General features: G+C 42.6%; 3 protein-coding genes across 6 annotated transcripts in view; 1 reads left to right on the forward strand and 2 right to left on the reverse strand.

The window, feature by feature from the left end:
- The window catches only part of grk3 (G protein-coupled receptor kinase 3), a 64270-nt gene extending 59183 nt beyond the window's left edge, over positions 1-5087 (reverse strand). Inside the window, exon 1 of the mRNA XM_056403350.1 lies at positions 2097-5087. Within this exon, the coding sequence (XP_056259325.1) occupies positions 2097-2209 (113 nt within the window). The 5' untranslated portion in view covers positions 2210-5087. The remainder of the gene's footprint in view (positions 1-2096) is intronic.
- Positions 5088-6766: 1679 nt separating this feature from the next.
- On the reverse strand, positions 6767-16992 carry cryba4 (crystallin, beta A4). Of its 4 annotated transcripts, none has more exons than XM_056402773.1 (7): positions 16859-16992; positions 8955-9113; positions 8260-8303; positions 7804-7922; positions 7518-7659; positions 7215-7357; positions 6767-7007 (listed from the first exon to the last, which is right to left on the reverse strand). In XM_056402773.1, the coding sequence occupies exons 3-7, from the start codon at positions 8296-8298 to the stop codon at positions 6860-6862; spliced, it is 591 nt and encodes a 196-aa protein (XP_056258748.1). In that variant the 5' UTR covers positions 8299-8303; positions 8955-9113; positions 16859-16992; the 3' UTR covers positions 6767-6859. The 4 variants fall into 4 exon arrangements, with proteins under 4 accessions (XP_056258748.1, XP_056258747.1, XP_056258749.1 ...); XM_056402772.1 differs by having other exon boundaries at positions 8955-9174; positions 16859-16975; XM_056402774.1 differs by lacking the exon at positions 16859-16992 and adding an exon at positions 13923-14005 and having other exon boundaries at positions 8955-9174.
- crybb1 (crystallin, beta B1) lies at positions 13619-17167 on the forward strand. The gene is made up of 5 exons (XM_056402771.1): positions 13619-14046; positions 14877-14995; positions 15131-15263; positions 15829-15971; positions 16816-17167. Exons 1-5 carry the CDS (start codon positions 13924-13926, stop codon positions 16991-16993), a joined length of 696 nt encoding a protein of 231 aa, XP_056258746.1. The 5' UTR covers positions 13619-13923; the 3' UTR covers positions 16994-17167.
- Positions 17168-17360: the final 193 nt, after the last annotated feature.

The following is a 17360-nucleotide window of genomic DNA, read 5'->3' on the forward strand; positions in this document are numbered from 1 at the left end:
AGACCTCATTCGACCTTTAACGAACTATCGTAGCTACTGTTAATTGTCTATATTGAAGATGAGTGTAAGTCATATTTACTAAAGGGTTCACGAACATATTATGGAACATTAACACAATTTTGTTTGGATAACTATTAAATGTGACTGAGTGTTCACTGTAAAGGATTGGACCACTCAAGCAAGTTTCTGCAAGTTCATTTTAACACCACGCAGACATGAACTGAAACCAATACCAGTCCAAAGGAAGGAAACCCACATTCATCAACTCAAGAAACCATTCACAAAAGGTTAACAGTAATGTTAGGTTCATGTAATTTGAAGCACATGGGCTGAAATATGTGAGAATCCTGGCGTGGTTGTGTGAATATCTCCAAAAGGGGGGAAAGGCCAGAGCGAGAATTATTGTATATTTTAGAAATAATCATGTTCCATAGTGAGCGGTTTGATGTTAACCCGTGTCAGTTAATATTGACGGTTGTCAGTTAGACATAATCGGCTGTTCTCAGCTGCTGTTCTCAAGAGGTGCCAGAGGGGAGAATTCATTACAAAGCCTGAGAGCCTGGAAGTGAAATTACTTTTTTAAACCTGCCAGGAGGGCAAGGGCATTTCCACGTCTTATGATAGATGGATGGATAAATGAGGTATAGAGGGTAATGAATGATTTATTTCCTCCTAAACTATGAATGAAAATTGATCCAGACTTGCATGTTTAATTAGGTATTATAGAATACCCTTTAATTAACTAATTTCAGTTGGAAAGATCAACAGGCTACATATTCATTACCGTGTGTAAAAGGCACTGTCTGGATCACTGCTTCAGCTCATCTGCCAAGACAAGTCAGCAAGTAACTGAAATAGCTGACCGCCTCCGAAATCACTCCTGGTTTAAATATTATGCTTGTTTAACTCAAATCGACTCTGTGAAATCACCGTGCACGGCCACTAAGTTTACACACGTGTGGGTGTGTCGATAATAGTTTTCACTTTGTGATTAATAAATGTGAAGCACACGGTGGTTGATGTAAACACGATGAGCACACATTGAATCTGACAGCGGTGCTGTTCTGATCTGCTCTTCACATGATGGCTATCGTCTTACTGAAACCTAAATAGCACTGTTTGAAATTACAAACCGTGCATGAAAAACAACCATCTCAATAACCAAATTTTAACCACATCCTCTTCCATAAAGTTGCGAGCTACATGCGAATACCCTGGTCTGAGCAGACGTCTTCATGTCTGTGACAAGCTGCATAGCAAGGACAAAAGGATGTGCAATTATGTGTAGATGTTTGTTGGTTGGTTGGGTGGGTGGGAGGGAGGGAGGAAGGGATGTGGAGGACGGGGGGGGGGGGGGTGTATTATTTAAATGTGATTTTAACTGTGGTCTCGTCTGATGGCCTACTCGGGTGCTGGGTGCTTGCAAAAAGCATGGACGAGCAGGGGGTTTTGGATCAAGAGCTGCAGATACTGATAGTGCAACTGCATCAAAGGGGCTGACAGCGTACACACAGTACCCACAGTACCCACAGTACACACAGTACACACAGTACACACAGTACACAGTTCACACAGTTCACACAGACAGGAGACAGCAGCCTCAAATATGTGTCACATGCAACATTAAGACACATTTATGATCACACTGACAGTCAAGCAAACCTGGCAGCAGGTGCTTGACTTATTTGCATAAAGATATCACTGATAGGACAGAATCAACACCTTGTGATGTTTGAAAAAAATATCAATATCATGAGAAATATTCTGCATGTAGCTGCATCTCAACCTGCTCCATAAGATTTTCTCAAAGGTTAACAGGGGGTTAGCTGCTTGGTGAGGTTAAGGTATAACATGACATGCACATTGAGCCACTGCATGGTTGTTTTGGTGACATCATGAACTGAGTCGCAGCATGTTTGCAGAAATTTCAGGCTCTACAGTCATATTTCACTTGGCGTCTACGGTAAGTCACAGGTCTGAGAGGAAGCACGCCTCCATCTCCCATATATGGCTGCATAGCATGTAATAGATGCGCGCATTTGACAGGCAAACAATCACAAGCACAACATGAAAAGCTCTTTGTAAAATGTAGTTACCTGGGTTCAGGCAGGATGATTTTCTTACTCGCCCGGGCCGCTGGAGTAGATTTGCTCTTCTCCATCGCCATCAAATAACTGACATCGGCGAGTACTGCTTCGAGGTCCGCCATCTTTCGACCCTGGGACGACCAAATCAATAAAATAACCGGGGCTGTGGGGAAGGGGGTGGGGGTGGGGGGGCGGGTTTTGTTTTAGGGAATTAAAAAATAATGTCCTACACCAGATATGACCAACATCAAGGGCCAAGGTGCGTGACAGGGGCCGGCTGAGCGGACGGCGGGGCTGACCATCGACTGGAGAGGGGGGAAACCGCGTCGTTGTCTCCGGCTTGTAGTCTGCTCACTTCACGCCTCAAACTACCATCATTGTAGAAGAAAAAAGGAAATTCAGGAGGGAAGACATTGGGTGACAGGTTACTGAAGAAATGACAGTCACAAGGCCCCGCTAGTTCACCGTCCTTGTAATCCCATTTAGTGCAAAAAAATTAAAAATGCAGGTTTCTTGGGTGCGTTTTTTTTTTTTTTTTTCTTTTTTTTGTGGAAAAATAATGCGAGGAGAAGCCAGATGAGATCTGGGGTTTTTTTTTGCAGCCGGTACCTTCCTCGCTTTATAGTAATGTGATATGTCTCACAGAGATAGGTAGATGCACCAGATGCAGGATCTGGAGACAGATGTCAAATCCCACAGGACTCCTGGGGGACTTCTCTGGTCCTCTTGATGGAAATGTGACTGGTTTGTCTCCAGTGCGGCATGTGTTTCGGGGATTTTCCTCTAAATGTAAACACTGTGCGGTGGAGAGAGAGAGAGAGAGAAAAAATGTCCTGATTTTAGTGGCTGCAGAGTAAAAGAAAAAAGAAATGTGGCTGGCTCCTTCTTCTTCTTCTTCTGTGTCTTGACCCCAGCAGAAGATTTACTGTAATAAAACACGTGTAGCTGGCTCTCTTCCTCTTATATAGCAATCACTGACACTGAAAAAAAAAAAAAAGGGAAATTCATGAAGCGACAGGTTGAAACGTTCAACCACAAGCTACTGCTCCCTCTTCGTCTTGACTGTGTTGTACACTGATGTAAAAAAAAAAAAAAAAAAAAAATTGCAAGTCTCTCAGGTGCGATTTGGCACAAATAAAACCACACAAGCACAGGTTAAAGATGAGCCCGGACTCATGATCTGCATTCCCTAAATAAAAATCCACACACCGCTGTTGTTTATGTTGCCGTTCGTTGCCGCTGCTCGCTGGCTGGCTGCTGGCTTCCTGTGTTCGGCTGCAATGTTCCTCCTTATCGGCTCATCAATCGCAAAAAATGTCGCCCGCGAAAAAAAAAAAAAAAAAAGGAATAAGATGTAGTTAAACACTTTAAGAGGATTTAGCACCAAATCCAGTCCAAGCGAGAGGGTGTGATCGACTAATCACCGGCCAAATCCTCACGCCCGAAAGCTAACTCGCTTTAGCCTGCTGGCGATATCGATATTTGGGTTCGTTTTTGCTAGTTAGCTACCATGCTAGCTAGCAAAATGAAACCTGCTAGCCAGTGTGGCTAACTAACGAATAATGTATAGAGAGATCAAACAAACTAATGCGTCTAGTTTCAGGCTTGTTTCAGCCGATAGAGGAGACGCTTAAAAAAAAAAAAAAAAAAATGTCCTCGTTGCCAGTAGCAAACACAGTCACCAGCTGGGCACTAAACAGAAACACTGGCTCGGTTTCAGACAAGCGATGGACTTAATAAGCTAACGGCTGCGAGTATTGGGGAAGTCTCTGCAGCGTCTCCGGGAAAGAAGAGAGAAAACACACACACACACGCGCACACACACACACACACACACACACAGTCTCCGAGAGTCCGGTGGAGTCAAAAACAATGAGAAAATCTCACAAAATAATCCATAGCTGCTTGGTGAGTTACCCCGAGCGTTGCACGGGGTGGGGGGGGGTAACCTCCTCGCCTGGAGACCCAGCACAGAGCGACTGACTGTGGGCTGATGGTGACGCTGATGGTGGAGGAGGGGGGAGGGAGCGCTGCTGGGTGATGGAGCTCGGTTGGCCAGCGGTAGTTCGCTTGCCTGTTAACCGATAACTTTTCCCCTCTCCGCCCGTAGACTTGTGATTAAAAAAAAAAAAAAAAAGACCGGGAGATAATGATAATCACTGCTGGTAATGTTTAAGAAAAAAAAAAAACAAACAAACAAAATATACACCACTGTGCTGATGGTGTTCCGTCGTAAACCGACCGCACCGAGGTGGATATATCTGAAGTAAAAGCGAGGAGGGGAGGGGAACCGAGGCGAGCGGCTCCTGTCTACCAGCTCTATCCGTGCTGGGGGAGCCCTCGCTCGGCTACGCGGTTGTCTCGTCCGCTGCTTCCAGGCTGGCCGTGTGCCAAGCGTTTCCGTCCGCTCCTTTCGATCAAGCTGCTCGTCTTCCAGCTCCAGTATGGCACATGTTTCAGTCCAGTCCCTCTCCGGTTGTATTTTTCTGTTATATATATATATTTTTTTGCTAGCACAGTGGCACTGCTTGCTTTGTGGTTCAACTTCCTCCCACTGCGGCGGGGAGAGGCTTGTAAAACACGGAGCGGGTCATTGTTTGGCCGGGGCCGGACCACATTGGGTGTCGACAAGAGGGAAAAAACCATTGTATTTAGAATATTTTCTTCATTTTTATCATTAATATTTTATTTAAACATGGCATGCATTGCAAATGTTATTTCCCCAGATTTCATATTTAGGATTTTTTCATTTTCCAATTTTAGACCACATTTTTTTGTCAGTGGTGATTTACGACTGGGAATTTCAGAAGCATGGAGCAGTTTGTTTACAGGAGGTTTCCCACAGGGGGGGTACTTGAAAGATAAAGAAGGGCACATTAAGGCCTATTTAAAATGGATGAGTGAAAAATACAGGCTTTAGCATACAAACAATGAGGCCTCTCAGTCTGTGTCAGTATTAAACAAGTTGCTTTTCACATTGCACCTGAATGGTCACGAAGCAGCAGCCTCTCTGATAATTAATATTACTGCACAGTAATGGGTTGTCTATAGGATGGCCCCCACTGAGCTGGGTGTGCATGTGCTTGTCTCGGTGGACACGCAGTGCCGTTTCCTGGCCAGCAGTGGTAATGCTCCTCCTGCACTCACTGCAATGGACGGGGCCTGCAGCAGGTTACAGCAGCATGTGGCAGTGGAAGGCAAACAGAGGCCTCTGGGGTCAAATATTTGACTCCCAAGAAAAGCAGGAGTTTTCCATTTTATGGTTTGCATCAAAATCTTTACAACAGTTTCTCATGAATGTACCGCAGGTCACAGCGTACTGTTGATTTAAGGTGGAAATCCAAATAAATGTGACCGTGTAACATCTAATTATAGTCAGTAATTTGCATCTGAAAGACAATAGTTGGCAGTCGAACAGAAACATCCCATTAATGCAAAGCATTTCTAAGGTAACAACATAAACAACATATTTTTTTTTCCAAATAAGCTACTGTTGAGAGTTTTTTCTATCTTAATTATTTATTGATAGGTTCATTTATAAATTATTTTTACAACTCCTATGTTTAATGCCTATTACAATATGAAATAAAGGAAAAGTTTAACTACTTTTCCTGTGACATCCCTGGTCCTCCTCAGCTGTAGCTCTGTTAGCTCTCACTTACAAATGGAAAACACACATTTGCATCAGTGCAAATCTAAAACAAACTAAAGTTAAAGAAAATACTGTAAAAAATACAAAATACAGTAGATTCCTGCATCTGTATCGTACTTGAAAACTGTGTCCCCTCTGAAGTAACTGCTGATCCCTGTCATATGGAAAGATATATGACAAAAACAGGAATTATTTAGACACAAACGGTGCAGAAAAAGCTCAGACCTGAGCCTTTAAAGTGATAATTACAACTGAAACGATTCATTTAGAGCTGCAACTAACAAATTATTTCTTTTTCAGTTAATTTGCTGATAAATTTCTTGATTAATCAATTAAGCAGTTAGTGAGAAATCGTGCAGCTCAGTTTCTGGGAGTCAGAGGAGACGTCTTGTTCAGTTTGATCAACAGCTCAGAAGCCAAAGACGATCAGTTTCATTTAAGAAGTAAAAGTACAGAAGTATTATCAGCTAAATGTACTTAAAGTTTCAAAAGTAAAAGTTTTCATCCTGCATATTCTACTGTTGGTTTTTTATAACTAATGCATGAAGTAGGAGCTCATTTTAACGTCTTTGCCAGACAACACATCGCATTATGTAAACCGATCAGATGTTTGAACTCAGAACCACACAAAGTCATTTTACATGTGCTGCATTAACCTGTTATTGGACCCATTTTGACACAGCGAGGCGTTCAGGGCCCCGGGGACTCTGCCTTTTTTTCCCAGCTGGAAATCAGCTCGTATTTCAGGCAAAGTCATCAAACTCACACAGAGATGTTTCAGTTTTATAACCTCGCACAACTGCTGGTTTATAACAGACAAAAACATGTATGGATTTATAAATTAATAGAGGCTTTAGCTTTTATGGCAAGAATCAGAAAACCATCAATTTTAAGCCTGAAATCATTGTAAATTTATAAAACCATACAGTATGTCTTCATCTATATCTCTATCTATCTATCTATCTATCTATCTATCTATCTATCTATCTATTGATCAGAAGAGAAGCAGATACATGGTGGAAGTCGGTAAGGTTTAAGAAAGACAGTTTATTCAGCACTGGCAAGTAGTAGGGGTCAGAGGTGAAGGGTCACATGGGAAAAGGGAGTTTGGAGTAAGTTGTTACTGCTGAATACGGCGGATGGACTGGATCTGAGGGGTCTGGCAGTGGGAGCCAAACTCCCTGAAGTGTTTGTACTCCCCACAGTGACGATCACACTCCATGATATACTGGTATCCACGATAACCAGGGTACTGGTAGCACACAAATCTGTTGAGAAATCACAGAGAGAGAGAGAGAGTGAGAGGAGGAAGAAGACATGAGATGTTGCAACAGGCTGTTGTTGTGAAAGTCTAACCAGGATTATTTTTGAACTGCTGAAGGGAAGCTAAAAAAGAAATAGATGAGTTGGAAATAAAAAAAAAAAAAAAATGTGGAGGGAGAGGAGGAGTGTTGCCGTAGCTGGAGGACACTCACGCTCCAGACTGGATCCTGAGAGAGCCAACTTCATTGTTGCACCAGCCCATGGCCTGGAGGGAGGGATAATCGTCACTAAGCTCACCCTTACGGCCCAGGAAGTTCTCACGCTCAAAGATAGTCATACGACACTCTCTGTGGTTCTGGAGGGCAGAAAAAAAAGAGCAAACAATACATATAGGTTGTTTTTCCAGTCAGTCAAGTCCACGGCAGCGACACAAGTTCAACGACACGAGAGAGATGTTGACATTTGTGAAGCTGAAGGAGTGGAAAGGTGAGGCAGGTGATCCGTGTTGCACTTACAGCACAGGCAATGGGTCTGAAGGAGGTCAGTCTCTCAATGTGATAGGCATTGCTGCCGCCGAAGGCATCACACTGGGGGTACTCTCCCCTCTCCAGCACAAACTGCTGTCCCTGGTAGGAAGCATGCTCGTAACCCACCCAGCTGGGGAGAGAAAGTCAAAACCTGTTACGCTCTCTCCACCGGCCAGAGCCGGTAAATATCTGCTGCTTGTGACAGTGACAGTGCTGCATCCTCTGTTGTTTTCTGTGTGTGTGTGTGTGTGTGTGTGTGTGTGTGTTTACTCACGCTCCGCTCTCCACTCTGAGGGAACGCACGGTCTCGAAGCCGAACTCCATCACGTTGCAGCACTCAGAGGTGAACTCATGACGACGGCCCTGGAAGCACTCCTCGTCGAAGACAATGATCTGACGGGGGGGAAGCAGACGAGTAAACACAGCAGCACATACAGACACTGAGACATGCTCAGCTGCTTCGTTTTAAAGGTATAAACTTGTGTTAATTGTGTTTGTTACACGCAGAACATCCCCATAGGGTCTAGGGGCTACATTAACTCTGCCGCTCTCTGCCTGTCAGAGAAACGGCAGCTCTCTCCCGGAGGAGCTGGTGATGAATCGCGTGTCTTTTTCATCTGAGACATTTCACTAGAAGCAGCCGGTCGCATCTCGGGGAGAGCGAGTAGGTTGAAAGGACCTCCAGTGGGGTGATGTATGAATCTGTTCCTCCATCTGCACACACACTCACCTTCCAGTGGCCGGAGAACTTGGTGCAGTGGTGAGTCATTTTGTCTGGCAGGAAGAAGAAAAACAGAGAGAGAGAGAGAGATCACAATGACAAGAGAGCACATACTGAACTGTTTGATTCTGACGCAGGAACAAGTTTAAATTGAGAGTAAACAGCAGAGCAGGAGACGCACTGTTGTAAACTTTTCATCACAAAGCCGCTAAAGTGTTGTTCGCCATAAACAACCGGCCCGGACTGCTACACAACAGGTTGAAATGGCCTGTACAGCAGCGTCAGTGTGTGTTGTGGAAAGGCTGAAAAGCTCCAGCAACAATGAGGCCTGAATACTGGAATGAGCCTGAATGCATCATTCCTGAACTGAAAGCATCTATTTATAGTTCCTACACAAAAATGAAGAGGGTTAGAGGAGCCAGAGGCCTCATCCAGACTTTCTCCCACCCATTCTATCTCTTTATCTCACTCTCTGCCCATTTCCTCCCCTGTTGCTGCTGCTGTTGCTGCTGCTGCTGCTGCTGCGGAGATTTTCCACCATCACCACTGTTTATCTCACCCACTGGGTGCAGTGATGGCTGCTGGAGCCCAGCTGGCTGCTGTGTTTAGGGGTGTTTGGAGTGTGAGTGTGGGGGGCTGGTGTAGCCTGGCTGCGCTGTGCCTGTGCTGTGCTGTGCTGTGCTGGGTGAGGGACAGGGACTCACCTTGCTTTGATGCCCTTGGGATGTCCTGCCGTGAGAATGAGAGGAGCCACGCGCCCCCACCCTTTTAAAGCCTCCCCTGGCAAGAGGCCATGCTGAAAGCCCCAGCTCAGCAACAGGGCGGGGCTTCGCTTTGTCCCCCCCGACAAAAGCGTGGTTAATCTGTGGAGGGGGCAGAAGTGCAGACACCACATTATCACCCGGGGCAGTGGACGCGGAGACACTGGAATATAAGAGAGACAAGATACAGAGTGAGATCCTGAGGAAACGATGAGGGTCCAGGACGTGAGAGAAGATGCAGCTTATTGTTTGAATCTGAGGCTCCAAAGAACGATTCACTTCATCATTTTCTTGATTTAATGTCTCATTAAACAACGAATGTGCAGCTTTTTAAAGCAATACCCAAACCCAAATGTCATATATGTTCATATATTTACTATCCACATATGTAACGAAAATAAATTATAAAAATTATTTATAAAACCGATTGGAATCATTTCAGATGTTGACATGAATGTCTAGCCTATACAATGTTTAATTATGTCTGCTTATATTGTAGCTAGATGTATATCCTGTCAATATATGTTGATATTATTAACAGACCAAAAGTCTGAGACCCCTTAATTTAAAATTAATATTAAAAATTAGAAATAAGAAAAAACACATGGAAAAAAACATATAAAATGTTTATACTTCTGTTGTCTTAATAAACTTATTATATTATACATAAATTAAATATATACACCGTGAACATATATGGTCACATGTTATACTATATAAAAATTCATTATGTAGATATTTTTAATATACTGTATGTACATATACACATTTTACTATGAATATTTCATATATGATGTATGTGTGTGTTAATTATATATCCACTCAAAGTCAACACATATGGCAACATCACTCTTGATATAGGGACATATATTATTATACATATATATATATATATATATATATATATTTCCCTAGGGGTAACTAAATAACTAATATCACCCAATTATCTCCATGTGTAATGATTAAATGTCATGTCCTGTCTCACCTGCTCAGGTATCTGTATATCAGTGCAGACTGGCTGCATGACTCACTGATGTGTCAGTGGAGTTTAGTTAAGGAGACGTGATTCTCTCTGCAGATAGTGAGCGCTTATGAAACACGACTGCATGTGTACGAGCAGAAATATAAACAGCAGAGAGGAAGCTATTCATCCAGACGTTTTGGTGTAGACATACTTCCCCTGCCGCTCTGTGTAGTACATTAATACTCCCTTTGATGACTCTGTGATAAGCCCGAACGCTTTATAACTTATAAAGTATGAATCCTGAGAGACCATCTCTTTTTCTGCTCTCTCACTAAATGTGAACGTCGGCATATGAGGAAATGTTTTTTAAGAGAATATCTGGTTAGATTACACAATGATGTCAGCACATCAGAGGTTTTATTATGAAAGTCTCCTTTTAATGCATCCAGTTTTCAAAATTAAAGTCAGGTGTAATTGTCCTTATCACACAATATAAAAGATGAAAGCCAGCAATGTTTTAAACAGGTTTAACCAAGAGGTTGTAGAGTATAATATAATATCTCCTGCTCGAGTGTGTGTGTGTGTGTGTGTGTGTGTGTGTGTGTGTGTGTGTGTGTGAGTGACTGCTTACATAATCAGCCACTTGTAAACAAGCGAGCAGAGGCACTGGATGGGCAGCAGCACTTTCTAAACAACAGCTCTATTTCCTGTGAGCCCAGAGGAATTTAAGCAGAGAATCTGTATTTCAGTCACTTCTAGATGTGATTTACCACTTCGAACACTCACATACAATAACAGACACATTTAACCTGAGTTTATCGCCGTTTAAAAGGCAATTTCTTTTCAAATAAAACATAAAGTTTGCTTTCTTGAGACCAAAAAAATTACCTCACTGCAGTAAATGAGTGTTATGCTGATTATCTTTTGAGTGATGTGATCCTGTGCTGTTCCACAAAGATGAAAACAACCAAAAGAAAACAGCCGACATTTCCAAGGTGCAATAATTGGCCTGTAGCTGTCAGACTCAACGTTGCACTGGGTGAATTACAGAATAAACAGCGGAGGTATGGAAAGGTCATAGGGTCGTTAAAATCAATATGTTTCTTGGTCATCAGAGGACAGATTCCCTCTCTCACAAACCTGCTTTTTAAATTTAATTTGTTTCAAAAGATGTTATGATAATTTAAAATATGTCAATATTACTGCTGATACCTGAGTTTTGATATTATGGCAAAATAATACTTTACTTTGAGAAATCAAAACCTTTTTTTTCCATTTAAAGGATAATTCTGATCATAAACTGATTTTCATTTTAGTCTTTTTCTCATGAAAAGACTAATAACGTGTGTGATACACAGGATCCTGTTGCTCTGTGCCATAGAGCTCCATTGTTTTCCAAAAACGAATAAAAATACATCAATGAGCCTTCATTACCACAAATGCACGAAACACTCCCCAGAGCACAAAATGTGGATTCATCCACCGCTAAAAATAGTCCAAGACGAATTCACTGTTTCCTCCTGTTTGGTGAATAAAAAAACTGCAGTGAGCAACTGTTTTAGTAAATTATCTACTGAAGTATATATGTGTGACTTTATTTCTGTATATTCCTGATTTATATCTTGATGTTTGATGCCCAGCCCCAACAGGAAGAACACAGAGATTACACAGCAGGATCAGTTCACACCTAATCTGCACATATCAAACACAATTTAATTCCTGCTGCCATGGTGGAAATAACCACATCTGAGGTGATATAATCCAGACATAATCTGCCTTTAATCCAAGAATTATCACCATCATCATCATCAGGAGGAGGAGGAGGGATTCTCATTTACAATGGTGCTGGAAATACAAAACTCAAACAGTGCATTAATATAAAAATAGAAATGAGCTGATATGGAATAAAAGTCACTGTTCAGTTTATTACACTATGGTTTTGTATGGTCAGTAGTTTATGGTGGCTAGCATTAGCTAATGTTAGCAAATTTTAGACAGATGTTACTGTGTAAATGACATTACTTTTCATTATTACAGGAGAATATTGATCTCACTCTCATGCCTGTGTGTTATGAATATAGCTGGAGGTGGGAGGCCATTAGCCTAGCTTAGCATTAAGGAGCGGAAGCAGGGGAAAACAGTTCGTACCTTTAGGTTAGCAGGTGTTTGCTGTTAATTCAATTAAAAGCATTGTTTTTGTTTACAGTAATATCTGTGTACAGATTAAACAAAAAGGATATGTACGCGGTTGTGTCACCTGTAATGGGGATTAATTAAAGATGGTAAAGATGATATATTTCCTTTTTTGTGCTGTTTACTACCAGCAAACGAGAATCCAAAATGGCGGAAGCTAGTTTATTAGCTGTGCTCTATAGTCATGAGACAGGAGTTGATGATACAAACGTGACTTTTGAATCAACTGTATGAAGTTACTAGTATGTTAGAGACCGAGTTAGCAAGCTAGCTAAATGACTGAGTTCATTGGCTCTGAGAGCTTCTTCCTCCCTCTTTATTCAGTTTTGGTTGAAAGAAAATTCCCAGCAAACCAGAAACCAAAACAGAGAAAGCTATTGTAGCTCATTAGCTATGTTGAAAAAAATTAGCATAATTCCCAAAATGTTGGGCTATTTCTTTATGTACACAGACTGATAGTTTGTCCAGCAGCCTGGGGCTCGTGGAGGGTTAATTAAAGCTGCTTATATTGTGCTGTTGACTGCCAGCAAACCAGAATCCAAAATGGCGGAAGCAAACATAGCTTATTAGGTGCGTTGCAGTCATGAGACAGGAGTTGATGGTAAAAATTTGACTTTTGAATTAATTGTATGAAGTTGCTGTAATGTTAGGGACAGAGCTAGCATGCTAGATAAATGATTATTGATTTCTTTAGCTCTGAGAACTTTATCCTCCCTCTTTAGTAAATTTTTATCTGAATAAATTAGCCCAAATTTGCCAATATGTTGAACTGTTTCTTTAGGTAAAGCAGATTTACAGTTAGCCTAGCCTCTGGGCTAGTCATCGATTAAGCAGCTAAAACTCAATAAACCATTGTTATGTTTTCTTTTAAATGTTTAAATAAGACAAACTTTTAATATTGTAGCTGTAAAGAGGGGGGGTCATTTTCTTGGTGTGAGTGACCATAGTTCAGATGAAAGAATAATTTATTTTTGAGTCTTTTTTTTCAGGTCCAAAGCTAGAAATTAAGTTGTATTTGTGTGTCTGTAGGTGATAGAGAGAAGGGATTACCTCTTTGTTCCCTCTGGACCTTTGCATTCCTCCTCTCTACATGTAACTATAGCTTACGGCCCCAGCAGCCCAACACATGGGAAAAATGCCTTGGTCAGTGGTTTCCTTTGACAGTAAAACGCTTACAGGCAGGCCAGTGGGGCCGGCGGCGTTTCTGGGCTATGCGATGACCCGGTGGCTTTGGCACAGGCCAACTGTGATGACGAGAGGCTTTCTATTGTGCTGTGAGCCTCTACGTTTGGCCTTTGCCAGAGTATAAAAGCTTGGGTCGAGCGTTGAAGGGACCAGCACGAGCCAGCCTCCCACACACGGCACTGCAAGCTATACTAACGCAGGTAAGGACACACAGACGCAGACATAGACACCACAGCACCCATCGTAGTACAGGGGGGGGGGACAAGCACACATCATCCAGAGCCAGGGCCCACTCCCTGCCCACCACACCCAGGCAAACCACCCTCAGCCTGGGGAAAGACCCAAACAGAAGTCCAGGGCCCAAATGAGCCTCCCACATAAACAGCAGACTTGTGCTTTATTCCAAATCCCAAAAACATACCTACCTACCTACCTACCACCCCTTTACAATGTTCACACTTCGACTAAGGCCACATCGAACCACCCTGTCACTTCCATTTACACCTCTATTTCTGTTCATCCCCTTGTCTTCCTCCATCTCTCACCCAGACTCTCCTGAAGCCCCTCACCATGTCTCAGACTGCCAAGTCCGCCTCCAGCCAGGGCACCGATGCCAAGGACAAGGGAGCCCCCGCTCCCGCTGCCTCCAGCAAGGCCACCAAGACCGGCGAGCCTGGCGTGGGATCCTTCAGAGTGAGTCACCGCAGCGTTAGACACTGTTTTATTTAAAGGGTCAGTTCACCCAGATTACATTGAGAACACATCTTCTCCTGAAGCCGTGCAGGTAGTTTGAGATATTCAGTTAGTGGTGTTTACGGCATATAAAAACTGAACTGGTTAAAGTGGTAAAAAACTGTCCAGAATGGATTATCCTGTTGCAGAAGAGTCTTTGAAATTTGGATGCTTTTAGCACAACTAATGGCATTTAATTGGGACAAAAGGCAAAGTGGTTAGTGCTTGTGATCTGAGCAAACAGACCCTTTAAATATGTTTTTTAATGCAAGTTACTGCTTAACATTTCTTAGGATTAGTTGACTCTTATTCAATTTAGCTTTAAATTTCATTTAAGTGCTGAACGATGTATTCATGTATAAATACAGCAGCAATACCATTTAATTCATTCATTTGAGAGTGATATATTATTGTTATATTATTGCAATCTTTATTTTTGGTGCAAAAAAAGTGGGTGGGTTTGGTGCTGCTTTATATGCTGTTGGGTGGTGTAATATCTTATATATTATAACACTACCAGAATATTTTATCATATATTTTGTGAGTAAAATCTTAAAAGTACAATAATTTCCTCTGAAATGTGGTGAACCAAAAGTTTAAAGCAGCAGTAAATGAAAGAAGTGCTTAGAACTTAGTATCATGAAGTGATGCTGATGTTTAGAGGACGTGGACGTGGATGTGGACGTTTCTTCATGTTTGGAAATAATTTGAACTGAATATTCAGACAGTGTAGTCCGTGAAGAAGGTTAGTGAAGGATGCTGGTGTAACGTGTGCCGTCTCCTCTCTGCAGATCATGCTGTTCGACCAGGAGAACTTCCAGGGCAGGATGATCGAGGTCCAGAATGAGTGTATGAACGTGTGTGACCGTGGCATGGATAGAGTGCGTAGTATCATTGTGGAGTGCGGCCCGTAAGTGGACACAACCTCTCCGTGTAGATTCCCTGTACTCACTCATATTTCTCTGTTACCTCTCCTCTAATTTTCCTCTCCCCTCCTCTTCCCCCCCTTGTGCCCCCCCTGTGCCCGGCGGCCCCCCCTCTCCAGCTTTGTTGCCTTTGAGCAGACTAACTTCCGTGGGGAGATGTTCATCCTGGAGAAGGGAGAGTATCCTCGCTGGGATACCTGGAGCAACTCCTACCGCAGCGACTGCCTCATGTCCCTCAGGCCCATCCGCATGGTACGGTTCACAGTCTACATACTGAAATATATAAGTTATATATTATAATTTTAAACAAAACCCTGAAGTGGAAGACATGCAGTCAGGTCTAAAACTTACACATGCTGCACAAGGATCCATTTGCAGATTATTGCCTTGATTAATTGATGAATGATGTTTTTGGTAAATGGGAGAAAATAGTGAAAATATACTTATTACATTATAATTTGTCAGAGCCAAACGTGGCCAACGGTCCAAAACCCAAAGACTTTCAATTTACAATCATATATGATAAAGAAAAGCTGCTAATGTTCACAATTGAAGTTTTGCTTGAAAAATGACTGAAAAAATGTATCAATTATCAAAATAGTTCCTGATTAAGTGATTGACAAATTGTTTTACCTCTAGAGGTATTTTTCACTCTGGGATAAAACAGACAGAGACACCAGTTACAGCCACAGTAAAACAAAAACAACACAAAAATAGGAATATAGCAAATCAACATCAACTAATTAAATGAGCTAATTAAGTCAGTGTGACACAAAGACTAATTATTAATTCTCCATGGCTCATTTCCTCCCTGCAGGACAGCCTGGAGCACAAGATCTGCCTGTACGAGCTCTCCGACTTCAAGGGCAACAAGATGGAGATCCAGGAGGATGATGTGCCCACCCTCTGGGCGCATGGCTTCTGCGACAGAGTGGGCAGCGTGAGGGTGCCAGGAGGAGCGTGAGTAGACACAAACACACACTTTAATAATAGCTTCAGCTGCTCAGGTTTCCGAGATGAAAGACTCGTAGGTGTGTGTCGGGAGCCTGGGAGCGAACCTGTCTGCTCATTTCCCACATTTAACTAAAGTGGAGCCTCAGTGCTGCAAATATTGTTTTAGACATCGCTCCGGGCCTCTGGCGTTACACTACAATGTAGTTGTTCATTAAAAGGTAGTATGACATGTCATCACAAGGCTTAACGCTGACTGCATTGTGTTTGTTTTGTTTCTTGACAAATGTATTTTTAGTCAGGAAGTTTCCTTCACATCAACATGACTGAAGTCTCACAGTGAGATGCGCATCTATTCATTTTGACGGTTCCACCCGAGGCTCCAGAACAGCCTCACTTCTAATTGTCAGGGAAAGCATGGAAGCTTTGAAAGAACTTTTATATTCTCCGGCCTTCCTAAAGAACTCCTAGACTGTTCTCTATCATCACTAGAAGTTCTTACAAGAACCCTGGAACCTCTTCAAGCTCATCAGCCTCCTAAAATGCCTCTTGTTATTTCTCAGGGGATCTTGGAACCTCTTAAAGGAAGCCTAGATCCTCTTTAAGGATCCCTAGAATCTCCTTAATCATTATTAGGTCCTCTTGAGAACTGCTAATCTCCAGTATATTCAGAAGGAGTGTAGTAATTACATCATACAGTATAGGGATACGAATTCATGATGAAGAACATAAACATCCTACAACAGGAGACAGAGAACACATTAAAAATCAATATGAACCATGAGATCAACTACTTGGGATTAAAGAAAGCTTAAAGCACTAACACTCCCCCCCTCCTCCATGTCTCCCTCAGCTGGGTGGGTTACCAGTACCCCGGATACAGAGGCTACCAGTACCTGTTCGAGTGCGGTGACTACAGACACTACAACGACTTCTGCGCCTTCCAGCCCCAGATCCAGTCCATGCGTCGTATCAGGGACATGCAGTTCCACCAGAGAGGATGCTTCACCTTCACCTCCGCCAGCAAGTGAACGACACCTGCCGGCCGTCAGGAGCTGCTGTAGCCACGCAGCCCTCGCAGCTTTTTATTTCTCCAAACGCCACCCTCACCCCCCCCCCCTCCCCTCCCCTCCCCTCCCCTCCCTCCACTCCTTTCCTAAATCTTCACCATCGTCGCTCTATCCCGAAGGAAAGACAGAATGAGAGCAAATACACCGGACAACCTTAACTGACTTTTTATGGTGCTAAAAAATAAACATGTTGTGAAAAACCTGAAACCTCCCTGGCTGGATTACCTTTATTCATTCAACAGAAACAAAAAAAATAGGCCTGTTATTAATTATAGGTGGTTTGTTATGAACTATAAGTACTTTTATTTATTATTATCAGTGACCATTA

Source organism: Seriola aureovittata, chromosome 18 (genome assembly GCF_021018895.1).
Source record: "Seriola aureovittata isolate HTS-2021-v1 ecotype China chromosome 18, ASM2101889v1, whole genome shotgun sequence".
NCBI classification, from domain to species: Eukaryota; Metazoa; Chordata; class Actinopteri; order Carangiformes; family Carangidae; genus Seriola; species Seriola aureovittata.

Excerpts from the sequence above, each read along its gene's own strand:
- cryba4 (XM_056402773.1), bottom strand. The coding sequence starts at position 8,298 with ATGACTCACCACTGCACCAAGTTCTCCGGCCACTGGAAG. Across the intron at positions 7,923-8,259 it reads AGTTCTCCGGCCACTGGAAG|ATCATTGTCTTCGACGAGGA; the intron begins GTGAGTGTGTGT and ends CCCCCCCGTCAG. Across the intron at positions 7,660-7,803 it reads CTCAGAGTGGAGAGCGGAGC|CTGGGTGGGTTACGAGCATG; the intron begins GTGAGTAAACAC and ends TTCTCTCCCCAG.
- crybb1 (XM_056402771.1), top strand. The coding sequence starts at position 13,924 with ATGTCTCAGACTGCCAAGTCCGCCTCCAGCCAGGGCACCGATGCCAAG. Across the intron at positions 14,047-14,876 it reads CTGGCGTGGGATCCTTCAGA|ATCATGCTGTTCGACCAGGA; the intron begins GTGAGTCACCGC and ends TCCTCTCTGCAG. Across the intron at positions 15,264-15,828 it reads CCCTCAGGCCCATCCGCATG|GACAGCCTGGAGCACAAGAT; the intron begins GTACGGTTCACA and ends TCCTCCCTGCAG.